The following is a 26,724-nucleotide window of genomic DNA, read 5'->3' as shown; positions in this document are numbered from 1 at the left end:
CTGATAGGATTTGCTGTCCGGGAGAGCTGTCTAGGTGTTGCAGCTGAGAGGAAGTGGTCCCTGTGTTGCCAGTGAATGCGCCTCTCTAGAACCTGGCTTCTTGTAAGAAAGGAAATGTGAATTGTGATGAATGGCTTGGTGACAGGAGGAGGAATAAAAAGAGATAATGGGGCTGGGAGTTAGGCCCTTTGGGGCCAGGGGTGGAAACAGAATCAGAGTCAAACAGAATCAAAGTCAGCAAAGGGAAGTAGAATGTGACTTGACTTTTTTAAGAAATATTTGAGATGAGATGAAACAGCTGAGGTAAAGAGGAAAGACTGGGGCTGACTAAAGAAGTTGCCAGAAAATCTGGAGACTTTTCTGTCCAAGTTTATTCTCTTTTGTATTTGTTCCATTGACATTGCAAATTCTAGGAAGGTGCTTAGAGCCAAGGAATGGGAGACGAATTTAATGAGGGTCTGGGTTGGGATAGAAATGGTTGAAGCATTGTGAGAATGGGACTAGAATTGATTGGGAAAGAAGGCTGGGATGGTTTCTGTTGGGAAGTGCAGTCAAGGGACACAGAAGGTGTCCCTTGAGAGAGACAAGGGGGGGAACTGGGCATGATAAGGCTGAGGACTGAAGATTGATAAAGACATGTAGCAGACTGGAGTGGCTTCAGGTTGAAGGTGTTGGTGATGAAATATCAAATGTAAAATCATCAGTCTTAAAAGCAAACAAACCCACTTTCCTCTATAGAATGAATCCACAGTTCCTAGATCTTGCGTTTTCTCTGTGAGTGTAAGTTACTTGTAAAAATGTACTGATTAAAATACGGTGTTCATAAGGCTAGTGTCAGAACTATTCATGTGATCCAGGTGAGTACAATAATTCAGAATCCCTCTCCTCTAATACTTTACAGTACCCCTGCTGTAGATATTTCTAACTTTACCTTTATTTAGGTTTTCTGTATGGCATGTTTTATAATTCTATATTTTCATTGTTTATCCAACTACCCTTTCGTACTGAACTGCAGACTGCATCCTTGGTTGACTGATTAAAAGCAATAAGAGCAGTCAAGTTCACTGTCATTGCTTTTTAGCTATCAGAATCATGTCTGGGGCTGAGTGAACGATGTAGTTTCAAACACAGTTCCCTCCCCCTGCCCCTGATAATCTTCAGTTCCAGACGAGTCAGTATGAGAGAAATCCACAGGACTACAGATAAGGCCTTGGTATCAGATGTTTTGTCTTCAAAACTATGGAAAACAGGAAAACCTCAATTGTCTTTTCTTTTAAAAGGTTATTAAACAAATTTAAATTAAGCCATTTTAGGGCTGAACAAACAGGTGGTTTCTTCCTGAAGAAGAAATAAGGTCTGTGCCACTATTTCTGAAGGATCCTAATGCTGTATCTAAACAAAAACTTTTTTATGGATACAGATTATTTTCTACGTTCCCTATTGCCATTCATTGCTTAACAGTAGAGGGTAATCAGCATTGTCAAGTAGTTATGTGCTGGAGGTTTTGGAATGATTTTTCTAATCCCATGCAATTTAGTCTCTGTGCAATCCCATTTGTACTGGTACAGAGTAAGAATCTCCCATGTTTACCCTGAAATAAATATGTAAGCACTCCCTTTTCAGTAATGCCAAATCCCAGTTATTTCTGTATGTTTCTTCACCCTACTGACAAGTTGTATACAGTTGCTTAACTCTCTTGCTTGGGACCTTAATCCTTTCATCATATTGGATTCTCCTGTAGTGATATCTCTTGTACTTAATATGTTGGGACATTGTCAATCTTCTGCTATGTACAATAATGCTCTTTTTTCACCAGAGAGCCTTTACATACTATCAACAAAGGTATACCTGGAATTAGTTTGTGGGACTCATCACTGCCTTCTGATTATTAACAACAGCAGTAATAAATCACTTCGGAGTGATCAAAGTCCACTGCTGTCTTCAAGACACACTGATGTATATATGGTTTCTGATGAGCCAAAGGAAGTATTAGAGAGCTGAATTATTCTCAAAACCAGGTAGTACAAGTCATTCCAATACAAACAAATGTCAAATCTGTGATAAACCACCCTGAGGAGAAGGAAACGACAGTCATGGCTGAATGTGAAGGACTTACTCAGGCTCTGGATTGTTTGTTGTTAGTAGAGATGCTTGAATGGCTGGTACTCGGTGCCAACTGGAGTGTGTCAGGATTCATTAGTTCAGGTGTGGAGGAGATGTGTGAGTCTTGTGCTGTTTTGCCTCTTGCTACGTAGGTTGTGTTTGGAAGTAGTATAGCCACTGGAGTAGCTTGCCAATTCGTTATATAGGCATTAATAAGTTTATAAAGCCATTTATAGTGTACGAAGGATCTGTAACGTGAAGAACACTGTACTGCATAGTGCAAAAAATACCAACAGGACAGTTTGATATGGAAATAATAAAAATTACAAGGAAGGTGACTATTTTTAACCAATAAAAAAAAAATAACATTGCTACATACTTAGGAAGAGAGTTGATGTCTCTCTCACCCACTTCTGTTGAACCTATGTGAGGAACTAAATATACAACTCTCCTGATGTAGCGATAAAGCTGAGGTCTCATCTGTCTGATGACTTGGATGATTGTATTTACCATATGCTGAGTACGAAAAGGTCTATGAACTCTTCTCCAGGATTATCTGATGCTCTAAAAATTGTTTTATCCAAAATAATCCTTTTTATGTCACTGCTGTTCTTTATCTACAACTGTTTGAAATAGTTTGGCTTGAATATCTGCTTCTGTATCAGTTTAAAATGGGGTATTTACTTTAGCTCCTCTTTTAGAACTTCAGTTTCTGTTTCCCTAGGTTTTCTAGTTCATAAAAACAGCTTTCCCATTTGGAGTCTCGTGAATAGATACCAATTTTGATACTTTTATAATTTCTGCTCCTGATCTGTGTTCTTATTACTACTTCTCTGGCTTTTATCTTGGAAGGATTTTTGAAAAGATTTCAGTACTTTAGAACAGGATCAAGAATACATGTATAACTTTCCTAGTGATGAATAGCTTGTGTTAGAGTACTTCTTGTTGTGATGCTGCAAATTCTTTGGTTTTGATGCATTTCTTAATCCTGAGTATGTGAGGAGAGGGCTCTGCTTGGACGCCTCCTTTTGAGGATGGCAATTTTGGAGGTTCTGTTAAACCTGTAGGAGTTTTCAGCATTTGATCGCTTTCCTCCATATGAGGAAAATGCTTTAATATTATAGTCGCTTTTCCAACTTTAAAAGTTTGTGTTACAGAGTTTGAGCCACAAGGATTCCCTTACAGAGCTCTTCCTCTGAGCTGCAGATGGTGTGGGGCAGGAGGCTAACCCGACGGATAGATCTGCTGTAGGTACCCACAACTGAGGAGTTGCATCAGATATCTTGTGCCTGCGCTGAGGGTATGACAAATGGTAATAACATCTTGTTTTACTGCTGCATTGGAGGCAGGTTACAGGCAGCTTTTCACTGTGCAATGCAGTCAGTGCTGTAGGGAGTGTGATGCTGTGGGGCTGTGCCGGCAGGTGGCACTAGAAGAATACCTGTCTGCCCCATGCAGCGCTCACAGCTTCTTGTTTGTCTGAGGGTTGTCAGTGTTCATATTTAAAATTAGTGATCTTCTTCGCTGGATGGTTTTGTTTTTCAGTACTATTTCAGAGAATAAGCGATGCTTTCACAGCATATAAAAAATAAAGGAAAAGGATCCAAATGGTCATCAAGGATTAAGAAATGAAAGAATAAAATCAGTGCATACACAGAGGGGAATTAACTGCAAATAAAATACATGACTTTTAATGATTATATGCTATTTTTGCACAGAGGAATCCTGTCTTGTAACATCCAGAATTTAATTTGGTAAACTGTAGACAGGTATGTAGCAAAGGGAAGGGACGTTTTCTGTCACATCTTGCTGCTTTCTCTTGTAGTTCAGTGGAACAGGAAAGCTAAAGTAAGATAACTGAAAGCTGTTCTAGAACTATGTGTCGGAATTTGTGTGATGCTGGACTAGTCACTTCTATTGTACCTTTCACTTGGATGGTATTTGTACCTCTGGGAGATGGCATACAGCTTATGATTCTGTAGGCTGATGTTAGAGAGTGCTGAGTATTCAGAGCTGTGTCTGAAGCTAGTGGGAGCTCTGCTTTCAGTAGCTGAAGTGCTCTGGAAGAAAAAATGAGTATCAAATTGATTGCTAAATAAAAATATCTATATGTCTTTGTTTCTGTCAAAAAAAAAAAAGCTAACTACTATATTATCATGAAGGATTGCTGCAGAAAATAAATTAGCTAGTGCTTTTTCTATATATACTGGTAAATATGGAAGACTATTGATGAGTATGAAAACAGTTCTTCAGGAGTCATGTATCCCAGTAGTATGACACAGGAAATATAATACAATAGGATGGGAGATCCTATTGAATATTGCATGGGCAAGTTGTATAAAACAAAGCAAAACAAAAACCAAGAAAATAAGGCTTCAATTTGCAACACAGGCACACCTCTGTGGACAGTCTTTGTGGACTGGAGTCGCTTAGTTCTCCCTTAGTAAGAGGTAGAGGTACTGTGTTGTAATTTTCCTTTGTTAGAGAGTAACAAGCACGTGCTTTGTAATTGTGTCCAATCTTGAAAATAAAAATGTTCAGTCTGTTGAATTTCAGTCCAGATTCTGCAGAAAAATATCTTTAATCTTCTTACTGCCTTAAACTGACTTGTTGTGTGGTCTCATTTCTATCCTCTTACTCTCCAGCCATTGTTGGTCTGGATCTTTATGTTCAGCTTTGCAGTTGGTATGCTAAATAGCACCAGTATTTGCTCTCTTGGGTTTATCTGTTGCCTTTTCAAGTAATCTTCCACCAACAGGTTTTTCATGCAGTCTCTTTCCTTGTCAAGTTAAGGTCCCATTTTGATTTCTCATCTAGTGTATTCTCCTTTCCCTTTAGTGTTTAGGTTATTCTGTGGTCATTAGCCACATATTTTTCCTGGTCTGGTTTCATTGTTTTTACCATTTTATTTATAACTGCAATACACAGTTAATATTTCTCTGCATTTATGTTGTGCTGAGTTCTCTTCAGTGTTGCTGTGAAGAGTCTCCCTAATGTCAGTTCTGTGGCGAAATGGCACATATAAGTTGCAGAAAAAAATGTTTTAAAACCCTGAGGTGTAATAAAATACTTGGGCATTCTGTAAATGAAGTTGTCAGAGAATTAAGTTGTCAGATTAAAGCAAGTTTCTGTTGAATGTTTGCAACTGATACATCTCAGACTTGTAAACTGGCCAACCATGGGAATGTGCTCTCATTTGAAGACCACATAAAATATCCATGACACCAGAATGAATATGAGTGCCAGGTCTAAATAGAGGATATACTGGGAAAAGCCACAGTGGCTTTTGTAGAGAAGATACTGACTCTTTTGAGAATTCAGATTTCAAAAAAATGCATGTAAAAAATGTGATGTAATGTTTGGAAACTTTTGAAGTTTTAACCAAGATCCTGATCTAAGAGTATTTAGAATCATAGAATCATTAAGGTTGGAAAAGACATCCAAGATCATCTGGTCCAACCATCCCCCTGCCACCAATATCACCTGCTACACCATGTTTCTAGTGCATTTTCATATATTAAAATGTAGGGTAATAGCAGGCAAGATCGAGGAAAGCAGAAGAGGGAAGCAAAACATAGAAGAATGACTGATGAGAATCTTGCAGGTAAGGTTAGGAAGATAGTACTTGAGCTCTTTGATATACCTATAAATTCTTGGACAGAGGGAGAAAATACAACGTGGAGATAAAATCAGGACAACTGTTTTTGTGGAGGGTTGTGAAAGTAGCTATGAGCAAATTGCAGATGCAAGTCATTGTGGTTATATGTATCATAACATAGCAGGGAAAATGATCTCATCTGTAATCCTGCTAACGTAGTAATGGGCTGTAAATCTGCACCTAGGAAAGGAATTCACAAATCCGTTGCTGATGATTCTCTGAAAAAATATGTTCAGTGCTCAGCAACAGTCAGAAAAGGAAATTGTAGGAATTATTAGCAAAGAAATAAAAGGAAGTTATTTTATTAAACAAATCTGTTATGTATCTAAATTCTGAATGCTGGGACTCCAGTCACTGCATTTCAAAAAGGATGTACTAAAGTAGAAGAGATATTAGAGGATGAAAAGAGCCCTAGTTTCACTTCATGTTTTTCTGTGAATGTCATCACTGTCCTACTTCCTATGCTACGAGGAATCCTAGTTTTGCTTTTTCTTGAAAAGAATGTTTTCTTTTTTTTGTTTTGGATTCTCATGTTTTCCTCAAGTCTGAGCCAGCTGAGTCATTTCTTTTCTATAGAGACCTTAGTTAATCATTTCAGTTTGAGCCTCAGAGCCATCTTATGTTGTTTCTTGATATTTTCTACTGTTTTAGGCTATAGAAAGCAGTGTTTTGGTATTGATACCATGTCAGTTTAATAATCTCGATGATTGGGGGGGAATATCTTCTTTTCCTCATAAAGTTTACTCAGCGAATGAGATGGTCTGTGTAATATCTAAACATCTTTTCATGTCCTCACCACGGCAGGGACTGAAATCTGTTGTGCTTTGTCTGTTGGAGTATGTTCCTAGAAGTCACTAAACTGATTTTATAACCATCTTGCCAGTAGGCACTTGTCCTTTTGAACTCTGCACTTGTTAATGAGGGAGGCAGCATTTGTGAGCTACCCAGTTCTCTTCTAGATGTGGTGGCTTTAGCAGCCTTGTCACTTTTTAAGGCTGCTTGCGGCTCGGCTGACTTTGCTGATTAAAGTCTGTTCCAAGTACTAAGATTTACACAGTTGTAATAAGGTAAGGTTTACACAGGCATGTATATGCTCTTTGAGTTCAAGAGTGCAATTCAGAAAATGATTAAACAAGCTTGTAAACACTTGAAAAACTGTAGATGTCTAAATTTTTACTCCAGAAGATCCTGCAGCATCTACAGTTATGCCAGTGTGAATGGCCAGAACTGCTAATGAGAGGCCTAAGTTGAGTTGTGCGATGTTTTCTTTCCATCTAAAGCCTATTTGGGATCCTTGAGAGTCAGTAGCTGATGCCCTTAAAAACTGAGCACAAATGAGTAAGTATCTTGAAGATTTTTACAACAGGAGGAAAAGATTAAATTCAGCATACAACACAGCAGCTAAGGCTAATTTAATTCAAAAATGCATGCGGAAGGGGAGGAGTGGCAATGACTTTTATATAACATTCTGTGTTTAAAGCAGTTACACCAGGTGCTGGGGCAGGCTTTATCACCAGTCACAGAAACCTTCAGATCCTGGTAAACATGAAGAGCTGCCCATGCAGGTCTGGACACTACAGTGGAGTGAAGTGCCAATTGTCCTTCGAAAGCAAAATGGCAGAGAACAGACTGCGGCGTACCAGGATGATTTAATGACCTCTTTGCTGTGAAGGGCCCCTTGGGGTAGGAAGAAAAAAGTCAGTGTGAAGTTGATGTTAGTCTGTAAGAATTTCCTCCTGGTCATGTCTGGATACCACTGGGGATGGAACATTGACTCAAAAATTTGATAGATCCGTGGTATTTTCCTCTTTCTCATGCAGATGGGCTCTAGGTGACTTATCTTTCTGAATATAATTCTAGCCATTACATGGTGAAACAGTAAGAAATAAAACTGAAAACTGGTGTCTAGGGAGGATGTCCTAAGGGAGACCATGACTCACAGTGTTAGTGCTTGAAGAAGCGTCCTTGTCCCCAGAACTGTACTTACATTTTGTTTAATGACACAGAATTGAGGTATTCACGCAACCTTCTGCTCAAGCCTTTCCTACCGACTGGTTTTGATCTTGCCCCGCTTGTCATGGGGGTTGTCATGAGGGACATCTTAACTGTCACTCTTCTCCCAGGCTTTGCTGAAACCGAGGTACTAAGCTTTGTGAGGATGTTGGCAAGTTGTAGCTGGTCCCTGAATTTCTGTGACATGCCTATTCTTACACTCGTTACGTTCAGAATATTAGAACATGATAGCTTGGCTCAAGATAGAAGAAACTCTCACAAACCATCTGTTCAGATTAGGAGCTCCACCCTTTACTTAATTTCCTTGAAAACACGCTTCTTGGAAGCTAAAGAAAACTATGGAAAGCAAGAATCTGAAGTCTTTGAGTTTGAAAAATGAGATATGTCTTCCAGGATGAGAAAATGGTTGTGCTTTCCTCAGTGCTGTAAGTTGCCATTATTTTAAACTTAACATAAAATTCATAAATCAGTCTGGCTGAATTTAACCTCTGCAGTGTTTGCACATACATAGGCATGCCTGCCTATGGTGGATGGCAAATCAACGTGCCAAAGCAGAACACACCAAATTTAGAAGAGTAACATAATAGCTTTACTTCATTCAGGATTCTTTTTGTCTGCAGGACTAAAGGATCTAAGCCAGCCATAGCTTGCTCACTGCTTTTTTTTAATGGTTTTACAACTGTTGTACCATTCTAAGGAATAATTTGTAGAAGACATCTTCACCGACTGATACATAAGTCATGGAAAGTATTGGCATTTCTTGACTTCTTCAGTTCTACATACTGTCTTTCCAGTTTCAGTATGGGTGTAAGATTTTGCTTGCCTTTTTTTTCCCATCTATTTTTATTGAAGTTACCCCTTTTTGGAAGTAGCCATAGAAACAGTTACCTCTACTAATGGCAACCAGAGGAGAACTTACGCTCTTGGTACTAGACAGTTACTGGACAACTCATCTTCTTTTTCCCCTCCCCAGGTTAAATTGGTAAAGGCTAATTTAGAAGCAAATTTAACAACGGTTGATTATTGTGGATTTGCAGTTCTATCGGGTGGTTTCATGGGTGCCATATTTTACTGATAAGTTCAAATCTTTTGTATGATAAGCCCGTGTGAACTAAATCAGGAAGTGACTTGGGTTAAAGCATTGCTCTTTTACCTGTATTTGAATATTGGTACTTTGTTTACTATTTTAATTCAAGGAAATGTGTTTACAGTATACTAAAAATACCACCAAGACATAAATGAAATCAATTTCTTTAATAAAATAATTTCATATCATTAAAAACAAAACCAAAAAAAAAAAAAAGAAAATAGTATTCAGTAGCACTAGTAGTAAAATTTATTTTTCCACATATAAAGGCTCATTTATTTTTATAGCAATTTGATGACACATCTGCTTGCTTTATTCAGCTGAAAAGAAAATGTTGGTTCTTGGTGTTTTGTAAAATTGCTTTGTTAAATTATTTTCGAAATCGTTCAACTTTTAACAAATGACATTTGATACTAACATTGGAAAGCAATTTCAGCTAATTAAGTAGATCCTTCTGTAAACCATTGGAACATTAAGATGACAAACTGTTCATTCAGGATTATTTTAATTGGTACAATTATTGTAATTTTGTTGCAATTATGTGTTGAGCTAAAAGCTTTTGTCTAAATCATTTGAGTTTTTTTGTTAATATACATAAGTAAGAAACGGAGTAAAATAAAAACTGAAGATAAGCATTATCTGTCTACTTTTCCATTACAGTGCTTTAGACAAGTATCTACTAAATTATTCTTCTAAAAAGTATGCTAGATGTTTTCTGCAAATTTCTAGCAATTAAAAATGAGCAAGATCACTTGAAATGTAACTTTTCTAGAAGGTTATTATGTTAATTCCAGTTTTGACACTGTTTAAATACCTTTAATAAAAAGGGCAAAATTAACTTTTGAGGGATTTGCAACTTCTCTAAAATCTATTGATGTATTAATTTCAGAAGTGTAGCTCTTCAGTGATTACAGAAACCAAAGGTGCCACGTTCATCGCTCTGCCCTTAATGTTCTGGGCAATAATCATTTGCCCAGGCCAGATTTAAATAAATCACTTCTTTTAAGGAGACAATTCTTTATTCTTGTAGACCTCACAGCGTGGCGTTACTTCTAAATATTTAACCTGCATTTTGATTTTTTTCTTAGTTTCCTTGTATTGTCCCATACTTATTATGTAGGGCACATAGCCATGTTTCTCATTATGCTAATAGTGTGGTCTCAATATTAATAGAAAACATAGCAGCTGAGTACTAGATCATCATTTCCTAGGCTGTATCCTAAACAGACCTGTGTGAGGCATGACATAACAGAAGTAAAGAGTACCAGAGGGCATGACAAGTAAGCAGGGAGTTCAGATGAAAAGATGATAGGGAGAGAAAAGGAGTGGAGGAAAAGCTGATCAGAACAAGACAGGGAGTTCTCCAAAGCTCTTTTACCTTTTATTGTTACCTTTTGTAATGGAATCATAGAACGGTTTGAGTTGTAAGGTACTTTAAAGATCATCTAATTCCACCTCTGCCATGGGCAGGAACACTTTCCACTTGACCAAGTTGCCCAAAGCCCTATTACTCCTTGTCCTATCACTCCACTCCCTGGCAAAGAGTCCCTCCCCAGCTTTCCTGTAGCTCCCTTTAGGTAGTGGAAGGCCACTGTAAGGTCTCCCTGGAGCCTTCTCTTCGCCAGGCTGAACAACCCCAACTCCCTCAGCCTGGCTTCACAGGAGAGGTGCTCCAGCCAGCATCCTGATCATCTTCATGACCCTTCTCTGGACTCACTTTAGTATGCCCATATCCTTCTTGTGCTGAGGGCCAAGAGCTGAAAACAGTACTCCAGGTGGGGTCTCATGACAGCAGAGTAGAGGGGGAGAAACATCTTCCTTAACCTGCTGGCCAGGCTTTTTTTGATGTAGCCCAGGGTACAGTTGGCTTTCTTGGCTGCAAGGGCGCATTGCCAGCTTATGTTGAGGTTCTCATCAACCAACATGCCCAGGTCCTTCTCAGGGCTGCTGTCCATTCTACACCCAGCCTATATTTTTGCTTATTATTCTGAATTAATTTCCAAATAATTCTTTAAATGCTTACAGAATAGTTTTAGTGTGCAGTAATGACATATCTCTCTCCCAACAAAATAAAACAAACAAAAGACTTATGTGTATTTCCAATCCCTGTAAACTCTACAGAGTGATACTAATTTAGGGCAGGACACAGAAGCCTTAATTTTAGCAACACAATAAATGGTTTAATTCATGAGGCTTGTATAATTTGGGGGGAGTTGAAGTTGGGAAATAAAATTGGAAATAATATTGCTTTGTGCCTGCTGAACATACTTGTCAAAGTGAGAATATTTATTCAAAAACTCAATAGTATGGGAAAGCATTGTGGGGTAAGATGATAAGCTGTAAATGCATCCTTTAGCTATACACAGCTAGTGGCCCTTATCAGTAGGTCAGTTCTGTGATAGGAAGCTGCTTCAGAAGGACAATACCTGGAACAGCTCAGGTAATCCAAAGGCTGCATGATGGAAGTAAAATGTCTTTGGTCCTAGTTAACTTGAATGTTATTAACCTATTGAAGTTTGTGTAGCATAGTGATTGTACCTTTTTGTCTTCCAATTTTGGATGGTATTTGGAACAGATTCGTAGGTTGGTCTCCTTTTTTCTCTGAGAAGTGGAACTTGTGCTTCTGTGAGTGAGGTATTTGCTCTGGGCTTCTGGAAGAGGACTGACTGAATGTTCTTTTGCCCAGTTCTGAAGTTAAACTGTATGCTATGATGTAGCCCCAGAGAAGAATCCTGTACTGGAGGCTAGGATGACCCATGGCAATTTCTAATCCTATAGCACTTGCAAATACTTGATGAAATGCTTAAGTCTTACAGCTTGAAGGTATTGCAAGAAAGCATCCCTGCATAAAGCCATAAAGTAGCTTTGTAACTGATTTTCTTAGGAGCAAATGCTGAAAGCAGTATCCTCATATTTCACTCGTGTGAATGATCTGGTGGGACTTCTCCGTGAGACATAACTGCTTTTTTTGTTTACAGAGCAGTTTTGAGCAGTCTTGAATTCTTCTTTGCTACTCCATTTTGCTGCTTTTATGTGTAATAAATATATTGATTTAAAAAAATAATCTTTTGTCTTTAATTCAAATAAGCACTGTGAAGTTGTGAATGAATTCAGGCTTTTGTAGCTGTATTAACACTTTAAAGATAAAGAAATATTGTGGAAAGTTGAATTAAAATCAGACCTTTGTAATATGGCTCAGTGGTGGAGCATGATATTGAGTATGGCAGATTAACAGATCAATAAATATCAGCCTTATAAGGATCAAAATGCTTTTTCTTTCTCAAGTGATCAAAACCAGAGCGCTTAGAAGAGGTGCTTCATCTGCTGTTACTTGGATGGGTTACTTAGTTTTGCAAAGAAAGCTTTCCTGAATACCTATGGTAATAGGAGTTTTTAAATAGCTATTGCATCTGTTCAGTGAAGTCTCTGTACTACTTAATATGCACTGAGGGGTTTATAATTTTTGTCTCGATAGCTGTGTCGAACTTAAAGCTTTTCTGCCTTTATTAAAATAAAGCATTGATTCCCTTTTAGTGTTGAGTGCATGATGACTTTTTTTTTTATTCCTGTTCTTACACAAGTGTGTATGTGAACAAATGTTCTCTTTCAACGTCCAAACTATCTGTTGCAGTTAGAAAAAAAATACTTGCAGCTCTATTCTTAATACAATGTTAGTACTGTAGATGTTATGGAGTGTTTTGTGTGAGAGCTTTTAGTCCAGAAGAAATACACCCCTGTGATAGCAGATACCATCGCTTTTCTGAGCAGATCTGAGAAGAATAGGATAAATAACTTCTTCAGAGCAAAGCATTATATTTGTAGTATCAGTTTATTAGATATTAAGAGATCAGATATCTAATTATCAGGTTGTTAACCATAAAATTTTTATCTTGCATTCCAGAGTGATCCAAATCTTCAAGGTTTATTCTTAGCATCAGACCTATAGGGGAAAAAATGTCTGTGTCATTTTGAAAGAGAAATAATTTCATTGTTTTAAGCTTTGTCTTAAACTGTGTTGAGAGAAAAACTTAAAAGGCACATAATAAATAAAACATGACATGCCTTCTTGCTTGTGCCTTCTGTTTCTCTGCCGCTTAATATTTTTAATTAATTAGGTGCGTTGCTTTTTATGGAGTGCAAAAGTTAAATGACTCTTATTTGCCTGGTTACTTGCTGCCGTAAAAAGCTGAGAAATGTTCAGGTGTGTGAAGAGGAACTTGTAGGATGCCTTTGTATTCACCTTCAGGCAGGATGTTGTCCTCACGGGCAAGGGGTGCAGTCTTGTGGTACCCAAACAGGAGGAAAAGCGTGTGTTCCCTTACTGTGACCAGGGACAGCAACAGTCCAGTGATCACCAGGCAGGTCTGTAGCCACAAGGTATGTATTAGATCAAGCCAGGAAGAACTCAGTAAGTCACGGTCAAGATGACCAAGATAAATAGACGTTGCTCCGGTCAGGACCAAAGGCAGAGGCTTGAACTTGAAGGCAGTTCTTGACCCAGGCAGGGGTAGCACCCAGTGAGGCTTCCCACAGCTTTAATTGCAGCAGCCAGGTCCCAGCTTACCCAGTTGCACTGTATCCGAGCTGGCCTGGAGCTCAGGCAGTGAAACCCCTGGCAGGGGGAGAAGAGGTGATGGATGGAGCCTGTTGGCATACCTGGGGGCTTGGCACAGCCAGCCGAACAGGGAATGTGGGCCCAGCATGGCCTTCAGCATCAACAAGTACAAGGAGGACATGGAGGCCCTGGGATGTGTTCAGAGAAGGGCTACAAAGGTGGTGAGGGGCTGGGAACACACGTCCTGTGAGGAGCGGCTGAGGGAACTGGGGGTGTTTGGTCTGGAGAAGAGGAGGCTCAGGGCAGACCTCATTGCTCTCTGCAGCTACCTGAAAGGAAGGTGTGGGGAGCTGGGGGTCGGCCTCTGCTCACAGGTAACCAGTGATAGGACCAGAGGGAATGGCCTCAAGTTGTGCCAGGGGAGGTTCAGGTTGGAAATGAGGAGACATTTCTGCTCAGAAGGAGCAGTCAGGCATTGGAAGGGGTTGCCCAGGGAGGTGGTGGAGTCACTGTCCCTGGGGGTGTTCAAGGAAAGGCTGGACGTGGTGCTTAGGGACATGGTTTAGTGGTGACATTGGGAGTATAGGAACAGTTGGACCAGATGATCTTGGAGTTCTTTTCCAACCGTAAATATTCTATGATTCCATGACTCTTAGGCTGCTCAATCCTTCTGCCTTTTGACCACCAACTAGCTTGGTGGTGCAGGGTCACATCCTGGGGTGGCAACCACCTCCAGCAGCAGATGGTGAAAGGGAGGCTGTGTCACGTACAGCCTGGCAGCCTAGCATCTTCCTGTAGATTGTGCTGGTAACATTCGGTGCTGTTGGACCATGGTGGTGATCTTCCAAGTCAGTCACGGAAACGTAAGATGAACCAGAACTAGAAAGCAGAGCAAATTCACAGTCTTTTGAATGGGAGATGATTTATCTATGCATATTTATAATAAATCATTTTATTTGAGGGAAAAAAAAATCAAGAAATAACCCATTGTTATTGCAGTATAACTTAATCCATACTGAAAAGTTTTTGATTTTAACTACCTATGGAAAGATCATGTGAGGCATAACGGAATGAGGTGTTAAGTTTTACTTCTGTCAATGTGATGTTCTGTTTTAGTCCCATTTCTTGTAATTTCAAGTAGTTTCTCATGGAAGCAGACACTCAGCAACACTGATACTTCTTTTGATGTTTCTGATTTTAAGAGTAATTTTTTTTGCTTCAGGAAAATCTATCCCCAAAAGGAGAATAAGGTGTTCATAGTGCTTAAGTTTTAGATCTGTGTGCTTATATTCTAGCAAAAGCAACCCTTAAAGTTCTTTACCTGCTAGCCTTTTTTTTTTTTTTTTCTTCATCTGAGAAGTGCAGGCACATATGATTTTGGTGGCTTTTTGCCAAAAGATTATCATTTACATAAATATTTCTTGCAAAGACATAGCTTAAGCCGTTGAGCTCAGGGGGTTAGAATAGAGACTTCAATCTGTACACCAGCAGTGGGCTATTGGCTTCTGAACAGTGGCTTTGTTCATCGTAGTCAGAACACTGTTCACATTCAGCCTTAAGTAGAGCTGGCATTAAAATTCAGCTAATTTGTTTCATGTGATTCATCAGCTGTGTGTTTTATTTAAATCTGTGTCACATTCTTTTTCGGCATTCTATTTTCTGGATTTAAGTGTTGAACTAGGCCACTCTTTAACTCTTCGGTCCCTGCCTTAAAAACTGACTTTGTTTAAAACTGGCAAAATGAGAATTCTTGCCTAGAGTGCTCAAAGTAAATATGAATAACTGGAATGCGTGTTAATGTTCCAGTTTTTAAGATGTATGTTGTTTGATTTAAAATGTTTATAGTTTAATTATAGTTTTGATATAAGGCAAAATGGAAAATCCTAAGGTAGCAGCTAGATATTAATGTAAAATAGACAGTTCTCAGAATATGAGTATACAAGTTTTACCTTGATACTGCCCATGTTCTTAAATTTTTGTCTTTTGACCATTCATTCATTGCTGTGAAGATCATTTAACTCCTGTTAGATATTTATTTCTTTTTTAAAAATGCTAATGGAACATGAACTGTTCCTATTCTTTGAAATTGTAACCTACTTCTGAGTCTCAAGTTTCTCTTTCTACAGAAACTTCACCTTCTGTTCTCCTAGGGCTGGAGCCCTTGAAGCCTTACACACCTTGAATGTGAATAATCTCAGTGCTATCTGAAGTGCAGCTCATAATGATTTGCAGGATCAGGACTTTTGTTAGAATAGACTACACCTGCTTTTATACTTGGTTACTTCTCCAATGTAAAAGTATGTAATATCATCATGAATAAAGTTATTTGTAGGACCATGTATGGTACGTGGTCCATTCAGACTAGGTGTTTTCTTTAATACCTAGTAAAATTGACAGGAATGCGTTAATTTTACTTTTAGTACAGTCTTGTACTATGCTAAAAGATTAGAGTGAGGGATTAGCACACGATTAAAATACATTTTTCATGTAAAAGAGTTGTACTTACTTCAAACATCTAGCACTGATCCTCAGTTCCTTTATTTCTCTTAATACTAAATATTCTGTGTAAATCTGCCATTGTTATTTCTGGAATAATCCCACGGTACATAAAGTAGTACCCTTTATAGGGGACCTAAAATAAAGTTGAAAGAAGATCTTTGTTTTTAAAAAGCTAACAAAATGTGAAATACAATAATTCAGCTGATGATAGACTTCGTTCAGAATTGTTGTGTTGTGTTGGCCTAAAAAGAAAGAAAAATTAAAAACCTATCCTTGCTTCTCCATAAAACTGTCCTTTATATTAGTGCTTACAAAAAAAAAAAAAAAACATAACCCCACCTCCATTCCTTGACAGTAATTGTAATACATCAAGAGTCCATCATATTGATCACGTCTGACTATTTTGTTGTTCTCCTCTGTTACTGTATACATGTGACTTCTTGCCTTTTTAAGAAGGTGAATAATTTAAAAGCAGGTACTCTCTTTTCCTCTCTTCTACTATGAAATCATTCACTGTTGGGTTCTGATTAACGTCTAAGATGCCTGACCCTTCCTGTTGAAAGAGATATTAGTTTAAAAGTTAGAATTTTAACTATGGAATTCCTAATTTATTTATTAGTTTGAATAAATGTTTGAGGTTAATGCTGACACATGCTAACTTGCCCTTACTTTGGATTTGATTTTACTGATCTATAAATTCCTGATCTGATTTTAGTCTTCTGTATGGCTTCTCTGAGATTTCTCTGAACCTTGCAGTTAGATCAGACTACTTAAAAATTTGATATATTTTTTTCATAATAGAAAATGTTAAACTGTTCTTTCTGAAGACAGTGCAGGTTTTTATGGATTCTTTTAATTTTCCAGCAAACAGGAGAACAGTTGCAACTGTACGGAACAGTCTTTTTTCTATAGCATTTCACTATGAAAGTCAGACTCCAATGTGGTTTGTTTATTACTTATCTATATTTTTTCAACCAGAATTTCAAAGAATATCCCAACGACTAAAGATGTTGAACCTCTGCTTGAAATTGATGGAGATATAAGGAACTTTGAAGTATTTTTATCTTCCCGAACACCTGTTCTTGTAGCACGTGATGTAAGAACATTTTTGCCATGTACTGTCAACTTAGACCCCAAGCTACGAGAAATCATTGCAGGTTAGTATGCGTTCAAATAAACGGAAAGTGACAGTTTCATCATTTCTTTTTATTTTAGGTGGAACTGCTTTGCATATTACAGAGAATACTGAGTTGTTCATCAGATCAGACCTTCCTGTCATCTGACCTTGACTTCAGAACCAAGCTGTTCAGTTTCACTATAGGTTTTCTGTAAAGGCCAAATCATACAAGACCAAAGCATCTCTTTAAAAGGGGCAAGGTGCTAGTGGTAGTCAAAGATAGCTTTAGCAGTCATGGAAAAACAGCACACGCTGTCTTTGTATTACACAATATTAGTAGAAAAACTATTCCTAGAGCAAGTATCATTAGTTATACGCTATCTGTTTCACGAGTTACTGTTAACCAGCTTGCAGTCTCAAAAATGAAATCAGATCGAGTTATGTGCTGGTATGAAGAAATGCTCTGTTCAGTGACTACTTGCTGCTGAAGTGAACTGCTGTGACCTACAGTATGGCACTGCTTAGGGATTGCTGTTGGGTCTGGAGTAAGGCTAAGGCATCCTAACATGTCCACTTGTTTAGAGATGCCAAAGTTTTAGAGAAAACTAGATCTTTAAAGCAGGATCCTTATGAATTCTTGGTATGACAGTATCCTAAGCGGGATCTGAATTCAGGTATGGTTTCTGTGCCAATGCTCTATTGCCTGCATAGTAAAGAAGTGTTTCCTGGTGTTCAAACAGAACATCCTGTGTTCCAGTTTGTGACCATTGCCTCTTGTCTTGGCACTGGGCTCCACTGAAAGTCTGGCTCTGTCCTCTTTGCATACTCCCTTCAGGTATTGATAGATATGGATAAGATCCCCCCTGAGCTTCCTCTTCTCTGGGCAGAGCAGTCCCAGCTCTCAGCCTCTCCTCAAAGGAGAGGTACTCCAGTCCTTTCATCATCTTGGTAGCCTTCTGGCCTCAGACTCCTTCCGGATTGTCCACATCTCTACTGTAGCAGGGGGCCCAGACCTGGACACAATTCGCAAACAAATCAGAACTTTTTCAAATATTTCAAGCTAAATCTCATTCCTTTTTCTATTTCAGATGTTCGTGCTGCAAGGGATCAAATGAATATAGGAGGACTTCCTTATCCCACATTGCCTCTACATGAGGCACCTGCCAGAGCAACATCTCTGTTCAGCCAGCCTTCATCAGCCTGCTCTTCTACAACCTCGTTCAACGGACCCTTCAACAGCGGAGTTTTATCACCCCAGCCTCATAGCAGTTACTATAGTGGTATGACAGGACCTCAGCATCCATTCTACAATCGGGTAAATAATTGAGAACCAACTCGCTTTCTTTTCATTTCATCTGGTAATATTGCAGATGTAGTCTCTAAAATATTTAAAAGACCATGCAAATTATATTTGGAAATGGAGTTTTGTTCGAAAGCCCCAAAGTTGGTAAACTTCACAGTAATATTCAGTCATTGTAGTATCATTGAGAAATGTGGTAAATTAAATTGCATTAGAAAAACAAAATACGCAAGGGGAAAAAAGGTCAAATTGTTTTTAGACGTGACTCGGTAGGATGCTGTAGATATTTATTTATTTATTACTTCGTGAGTAGTAAACTGTGCAGTCCTATACTTGCTTACAGTATTTAGAAGAGATTCTGGCTTTTTCTTGGTGACAAGTTAAAACATACAGAAACTCATGTGAGGAACTACATCACAAGAATATATCTAGACATCTGCCTTCCCTTTGTCTCTTATTTTGGGATCTTTTCCTGTAACCAAAGTTGCACTAGTTTAAAAGAATTAAAATAAATTACATAAACCATACATTTTTTTTAGTTCTTTGTGGGCATTAGAAAACATAGTCCTGTGCACAGCTCACTTGAAAGTTGCAATACTTCACTGTATTGTGGGATTTAATATAAACAATGTAGTTATAGTGGGATTCAATCTAAACAATGTAAGATGAGCTATTTTAAACATTGTTCCAAGTTGCTGAGGTATATATCTGCTTATTAGATGAGACAACAGCTAGTAAGAATACTTTTTTAGTTGCGTTTTGTATTAAAATTTGTAGTACTGATCTATTTAGGGTGATTTTGTTTATAGTTGTTTAAACTCTGAGCACATTCCACAATTCGTTGCTTTCTATTTTTGTGGAATGTATTCAGTACTTTTGTTTTTTTTTTTTTCTTCTTTTTTGTAATGCTATCAGGGAAAAAGAAAATCAGAAAGCTGATGTAATTCATGGCTTGCTTCTATATACAAGAAATGCCCTTAGCTTTAACAAACACTGTTTGATAGTAGGTTATGTTCAAGCTAATAATCTGGAAAAAAAACGTTACCTAAATCAGTGTTAGTAAGGCAGAAAAGGGTACGTGTAGCACAGAACCTTTTATCTGTTCTAAAATTATTCTTATTTTAATACTATATTGAGCATATATGCTGTTTTGTTGAAAATAACTTACGGCGACACATTCTTTGAAGTAGTCCAGTACTGATCAATGCTTATCACATGAATCTTCCTCTTGATAGTAACTCAGCTTTCTTAAAGTGAGCATTTAATTGGAAGTCCTGTTTTTGTCTGTGTTACTGTACATGACAAGGTTAACAGTGTGTGGTAATACACAACTGAAACTTGTGTGTTTTTATGCCTCTAATAATCACTACAAAACCAATTATTAGAGAGTCATAGCTGTTCTTACAAGCAGTTTACGTGTTCATTTTTATTATGTGCATATATGGACTTAAAGGTATGTTTATTTATTTATTTTTTTACCTTTCTGCCTACTTAAGACTAAAATGTTTCTGTTTTGGCCTGTCTCTGGGTTTTTATACTGTTCTTCCAGGATATAATCATTTTTAGTGGTTCACACTTTCAAATATTGACACAAACACATTTATTACTTTCTTCTATGGAGTTACGCTGTCATGAATGCTGTATACTGAGATAAATGAGGAGAACTTTATAATAGTAGAAAACTTAAAGTAAAAGTCAGTTTCTTCAGGATTTTAAATGGCATTTCACTTCTCAGGTTTTTGTAAGAATAGTATTTAATAAAACAACAGTAATAGAAGAATTGGCTCTCCCCAGTAGTATAGTAGAAGTGTCTAAGAGAGGTCTTGGGTACTTGTATGCCAAAACACAATGGAGTCAAATACTGCTCTGGAAATGGCTGAATTTTATGGCAAAGTGCTCTTAAGTTCTTGGTATAGATGCATTGCCTTTTTTCTGAACAGCAAATGGTTCCTGTCTAGTTGTCTGTAAGCAATCATTTGTCCTTAGGGAGAAAAAAATAAACATTGAACTCTTGGGAGAAGCTCAGGTTGCTTATTTTCAGGAAATACTTTTTATTATTATTATTATTATGTATGTTTCTGCTTTTTTCTTCAGATGTTCTTGTGTTACGGTTCTTGAATGTCCTGTCACATAATCTCCTTGTTCTTGGTGTAAAGCCCCTTTCTCTGTGTGCATAGCTGTAAAGGAAGGATTACAGTCCAGTTCAGCAGCTCTTCAACTTGTCCCTCTGGCTCTCAGTACTGGACTGTGATCGAGGTGTGCAGATTACTGTCTTGCTCCCTGGCCACAAGTTGGACTCAAGTTCAGCTTCCCAAAATTGCTGCTTTCATAAACCATTGTTGACATCCTAATTCCTGTGGGAGAGGTCAGAGCAGTAGGCAGGTCTAATCAGGATTTTCCTGAGCAGGATCTAGACTTTATGGGTGAATTTTATTTTATTTTTTTCAGAACAGCGGCAAGTTCTTTGGTATCTTGGCCAGGCTTATGCTTCATAGGCTGTGTGCAGACTTGGAGAACAGCTCTGCAGTGGTTAATGCCCAACATGGATTTATACTTATCTCACATTTTCATGATATCTGTATTATCATACTTTGAGACTGCAGAGTTTAGGCTTATATTGGAGAATTGATTCCACAGTTTGGAAGCAGTGAAGCAGCTGAAGTGGGCACAAAGCATAAATAGAAATTGTGAAAAAATGATGGTGTAATTGCCTTATTGGAAATTTTTTTTTCATTGCTTTGTAGCTTGATGACTCGCAACCAACAAGCAGGTGCTGACGATGTTTCAGAGGATTGTCTTTGCTGTGAGAGCTAGGCACTTGGATGCAGTATAATAATTAAGTCTCTCATGCCTTGTTGGTTTTCCACGTGGTTTAAGCTGTTAATGGAAAACTGAGGCATTTAATTATTTAAGAAGTAACATAAACTTTTTTTGAAAATGATTTTATTTCCACGACATACCATAGAATGTGCCTTATGAAAGTGAAATAAATTTAAATCTGTATTTTCTGAATCACTCTGTACCAGCCAGTAAATGTATGGCAAAGCCTAGATACTGTTTCTCTTACCTATCCAAGTAAAACTAAAAATCACACAAAAACACATTCCCACAGTTAGACTAATGATTACAATGCATATCATCTTAACTTTGTATGCTGGAAGAGCATATGAAATTTTTGTGGTAATTGTATACAGGTGAGTCCAAAGCCTACCTCTTGCAGCTAAGAACAGGGAACAGTTTGTATTTTGTCATAATTATTCAGAGTTGTAGCATATGCCATCTAACTGTTGTACACAGGAATTCCATTCATTTACAGCTGCTTCTGAACGCAGAATTCTTTGCTTGTTTGTTTTTTGTCCTTATTGATAAATCCAAAGTGGAATACTTCAGTATATTTTACTCCTCCCTCGTAGATTGGCCATCAAGTCATAAAATTATTTAGACTACAGTGAATTTGGTCTAGTAGACTACTCAGAATCTTGTCATGTGCAGAAACACAAACAAAATACTATGTGTTTTTTTGTTGTTAAATAGCTGGATAATACAATTTTAAAATGTTATGTATGAAAATATATTTTGAAAACTTTTTAAGGAACTGGGCAATGAATGAATAGCAATATAGGTTCCCTAGAGCAGGCTGCCCAGCTAGGCATCCAGACGGGCCTTCCAATTATAGGCTCTATAATTCTGCTTATCCTCAAGTTTGAAGATTCTTTTTTTCCACTGAAAATTGATAAGGAAATTAAGGTCTTTATTTCAAAACCTAGGTCAAATTCACAGATAACAAAATTTTAACAATATTAGGGAAGCACTTCTTAAATGCATTACCAAATTCTCAAATGCACACGTATTTTTATCACATGCCAGTGGGTAGCGAGTGGATTTCAGGAAACGTGTTCATACAATTAATTTCAGCACTTCAAGGATTGGAGTGCTTTATTCAAAAGGAGGTGTGTTTGTAGTTTTGAGATCCCTGTATCTCTTAGAAGTGACTTTATTTATAGCCTGAGTCCTCATTTGGACCCCTTACACTGATACACTGTTAAAACTTGGATAGTGTATGTTTTCTTGAAGTTTGTTAGTAAAAAGGGATAAAAAGGTACCTGGTTACAAGAAGTGTGATTAGAGTTAGGTTGTATTTGTGGGAAACAAAATGTTTCTGTTTTTTAAAAATATTTCTGATACTTGTTTTATGATAATTAACATTTTACTTTAAAATGGTATTTGTATTGAACAACACACACAGGCATATTCCTAACTAAACAAAGCCTAAATATTTTCTGCTATAATGTTAAAGTCTATTATATGTAGAAGAAGAAAAAAAAAAAAAAAAAAACAACAACACTCCAGATTGATTATCATAAGCAGGGGAAGCTCTAGTGATGCTTTTACGTATCCAATTTTTTGTGTATAATTATTTTGTCCTGTGAAACATTCTGAATTTCACTGAGAATCTAATTTCGATTTCAGTAGCTCAGAGATTAGTGACAATATCCTAAGTGTAAATCCTTTTCACATTTTCAAATCAGATGTTAGTGTCCAGTTCTGTTCTTCCAGCAGCCCATGCCAGAGCACCCACTGCCATTGAAGGGAATAGAGGGGGGTCAGTTGCTGAGGGGTTTTGGAAAACTCTCTCCAGTGCTTTTGACTGATTTCTATTAAATGCAAAAAGTAAAGAAAGCTGTTAATAATTGCTCTTTTCACTTAGTTAAACTCAACTACAGGATGTGCTTTGTTGAAATAAGTTTTATTTTATTATTACATTTTGATTTGTGTAATTGTTTGTCCCTTTTTTGTTACATTTTTATTTTTTTTTTCCATAGCCATTCTTTGCCCCATATCTTTACATGCCAAGGTATTACCCTGGCAGTTCTCATCTCATCTCACGTCCACCACTAAAAACGAGTTTGTCCAGAGATCAGAACAATGGCCTAGTAAGTATTTTGAAGGATAATTCAAATACTAACCTAAACAATAAATATAGTGGGTAATGCGAATGAAGGTTACTAATGATGATTGGGTGTTAGACAACTGCAAGCTCTATCTTATAAATAGTATAAGCAAAGGTGTTATTAATGTGCAATTTAAAATGTATTTTGTTTTAACTTTACAAATTACTTAAAGGTAAAAACTAATTCTGACATCCAGGTATCAAGACCTGTAGTATTGGCAGGAAAATATGTCAATAAACATGTCAACTGTGCTATAATAAATTGATACAGCATGTTGTAAGAAAAAGAATGCTGCTGGTAAATTTATATTCAAATTTACTAATACGAATTCTGTGATATCTGAAGAAGGCAAAAGACGTCCCTTGATGTTGTAAAGAATGTTACAAATTGGAAGGCCAAAGTTAAAAGCAAAGTTTTAAATATTCAAGTGGAACAAAATACATTTAATCTTAAGTGTGCATTAGATACAGCATGATTTTATAAGTAAGTATAATTCAGCTTTATCCATTGAAAGGGAAGAATGAACAGACTTTTCTAGCTTCCTATAGAATAAATTCCTATTAACGGTATTTATTTTACTGACAGATGGTTGTTCAAATGGAATTAAGAACTAAAGAAAGCTTTAAAAAAAGTCAGTAAAAACCTCACTTGTCAATTGCTCTAATTTTAGGATATTGATACGTTGAGCAAAACTATCAAAAGGTTTTGAAATCTTTTCTTTAATCACTAATGAAAAACAAATGTGTGTGTCGTTTCTGTACTGTTATGAGATCATTCTCATTCATTGTTTACTTCATATTTTTCGTTTAGCCCTTGATTATTTTACCCAAACCGTAATATTTTGTTGTTGTTAGGATGTTATCAAGGAGGATGCTGATGAGGGGCTTGCTTCACCCACAGACCCCTCAATGGTAAACGAGTAGTCATGTGGTGTGGAAATTTTAGCATCTCATTGCTTTTTCAGCAGTAATGAGTCTGCATTAATCTTAACTGCAGTTCACTAACACTGCATCAGTGGCTTTGGTGGGCAAATAGAGTAGTTGAAAACTAATGTAGTTCGTGAATGAATTTAAGAGCTAATATTTCACTTCTAAGATGTAGTACATTTTTCCCTGTAGTTTTTCCCTTACCTTTCTCAGTAGCTCTCGTGAGTATTGTGGTAGCTAAACAGACCGGAGAATGGACTTGGTCAGTTGTGACTTAGATTCTAGCTGTGTGCTTCTTGTTTCAGTCAGCTCTGTCACCTGAGCCCTACTTCAGCTGGTGGCATAAAGCTGTTGTCCAGTGGAGGGCCACAAAGATGATACGGGGCCTGGAGGAGAGGCCCAGTATCTTCATATCTTCATATCCTCATATCTTCACTATGAGGAGAGGCTGAGAGACCTGGGTCTGTTCAGCCTGGAGAAGACAGAGAGGGGATCTCCTCAATGTGTATAAATACCTGAGGTGTGGGAGACAGAGGGACTTGACCAACCTCTTCTCAGTGGTTTGTGGGGACAGGACAAGGGGCAATGGCCACAAAATGGAGCCCAGGCAGTTCCGCACCAACATGCGGAAGAACTTCTTCACGGTGAGGGTGACGGAGCACTGGGACAGGCTGCCCAGGGAGGCTGTGGGGTCTCCTTCTCTGGAGATATTCAAGGCCCGTCTGGACGCCTGCCTGGGCAGCCTGCTCTAGGGAACCTGCTGTGGCAGGGGGGTTGGACCCGATGGTCTCTGGAGGTCCCTTCCAACACCTACAATTCTGTTATTCTGTGATTGCAGTTAACACAATATAAAGCAACGTTTCATGGAAATAAACTAAAAGTAAAATTACAGGTAATAAGTTTATTCTTGAGTCAGAATGCTGACATCTGCCTTTTCCACGATTTGTTTTTGTTTTATTGTAAGTATTTGCACAAAGGTGTCTTCTTTATGGATTTCTGTCTTAATTCTAACTGGGAATCGGTGGAAAATCCAATACCAAAGAGGTTAACACAATTTAATCTTTTTCTTAATTATTGCTGCCAATAGTTCTTGGCAACAGTTATAGTTAGATCTCAGTGGTGGTGTTTTGTTTGTTTTTTTTCTTCTAGTAAATTGTTACAAAAAAGTATTCTCATTGTATAATGAAAAGGGGGAAAAAAAAAGAAAAACACAGACCCCAGAACTGCTGTTTTTAATTCCACATAACCTTCCTTTAGCAATTATGGAAATGCAATGGAGAATTTACCCTAAAGTTCTCTTTCCCAGGTCATCAGGTACCTTGGGTGAAGGGATGACTTTGAGGTAATGTTTTCTTGTAGTGTATTTTTTGGAGAAGCTGATGTCTTCCCCATGTTTGATTACTTATCTCAGTATCTTCTTGTCCCATGTCTCCCAGTCCTTTTGCATCTTGTCAGTGCTTTATTGAAAGCACAGTTAAAAGGAAACAGTATTACACTTTTTTTTTTTTTTTTTTTTGAGGTACTGCAATTATCCATAGGTGGTAGGTACAATAATTTTACCCAGCTAGTTAGATAGCTCTCAACTGATGGATCACTGCCACTAGATAAAAGATGTTTTTTCCTTGTGTCTTAACAAATGGATTGGTGTATGTAAAGTAATGAAATAACCTTTTTTTTTTTAAAGGGCAACTGTGTAAAATAGTTAATGAGCACCAAGGTGTGTAACTGATTTGATGACTGAAAACAAGACATGCAGAATCAGAAATGACTTGGAGAAATCTGGAAAGAAGGCAGAAATACTGCGATTTTACTTCTGTGTAAAACAGAATTAATCATTATTTTTAATCTTACAGAGAAAGAAACAGAAACTTTAGGAGTATCACTTTTTTTATACAGATCATCATGCTATTCCTTGCATGAGCTGACAGAGCTGTGCTGAGGATTGTATGTATGTTAAGGCCCCTGCCGTTGTTCTAAAGTTTCAAATCTTAATCATTATCTTGTAAAATCAACATAAGTCTAGGTTAGCTTAATGAAAATCAGAAATACCTTGAGAACAGTCAATCGTGTATAAATAATCTGACTTGTGCTACCATCTGTATTTGGATTTTTTTGATTAAAACTTGTTTATCTTAGACCATAGTTTATTATTCTTTACATAGATGTCAAACCATTAAGTTTACTAATACCGTCTATGTAGTTGTATCAAAATGTAAATGCATTGCAAATTTTAGGGTATCCGCTTTAAGTCATACCTAATTTCTTTATTGATTGGAGATAGCAGCCTCTGCCCATCTGTGCTGGAGGCTGCTGTGGGTTGGCCCCAGCAGGCAGCTCAGTGCCACCCAGTTTCTTGCTCGCTTTCCCCAGGTGCTATGGGGAGAGAATCGGAGAGGTTAAAGTGGAAGAACTCATGGGTTGAGACACAGACAGCTTACTGGGGCAAGCAGAAGCTGCCTGTGCAAGCCAACAAACCAGGGAACCCGTTCACTTCTTCCCCTTGGCAGGCAGGTG

The 26,724-nt window shown here is 37.7% G+C and overlaps 1 protein-coding gene across 3 annotated transcripts in view; it reads left to right on the top strand.

Moving 5' to 3' along the window:
* The window catches only part of KIDINS220 (kinase D interacting substrate 220), a 71,200-nt gene that overhangs the window by 32,782 nt on the left and 11,694 nt on the right, over nt 1-26,724 (top strand). For 2 of the 3 annotated variants that reach the window (XM_032185352.1, XM_032185351.1), the window contains exons 23-25: nt 16,894-17,072; nt 18,121-18,347; nt 23,156-23,266. In XM_032185352.1, the coding sequence (XP_032041243.1) occupies nt 16,894-17,072; nt 18,121-18,347; nt 23,156-23,266 (517 nt within the window). The remainder of the gene's footprint in view (nt 1-16,893; nt 17,073-18,120; nt 18,348-23,155; nt 23,267-26,724) is intronic. The other variant, XM_032185353.1, reaches the window with a different exon arrangement.

This window comes from Aythya fuligula, chromosome 3 (genome assembly GCF_009819795.1).
Source record: "Aythya fuligula isolate bAytFul2 chromosome 3, bAytFul2.pri, whole genome shotgun sequence".
NCBI lineage: Eukaryota > Metazoa > Chordata > Aves > Anseriformes > Anatidae > Aythya > Aythya fuligula.
The sequence above is the reverse complement of the archived record's forward strand: the minus strand, read 5'-3'. Positions and strand labels throughout refer to the sequence as shown.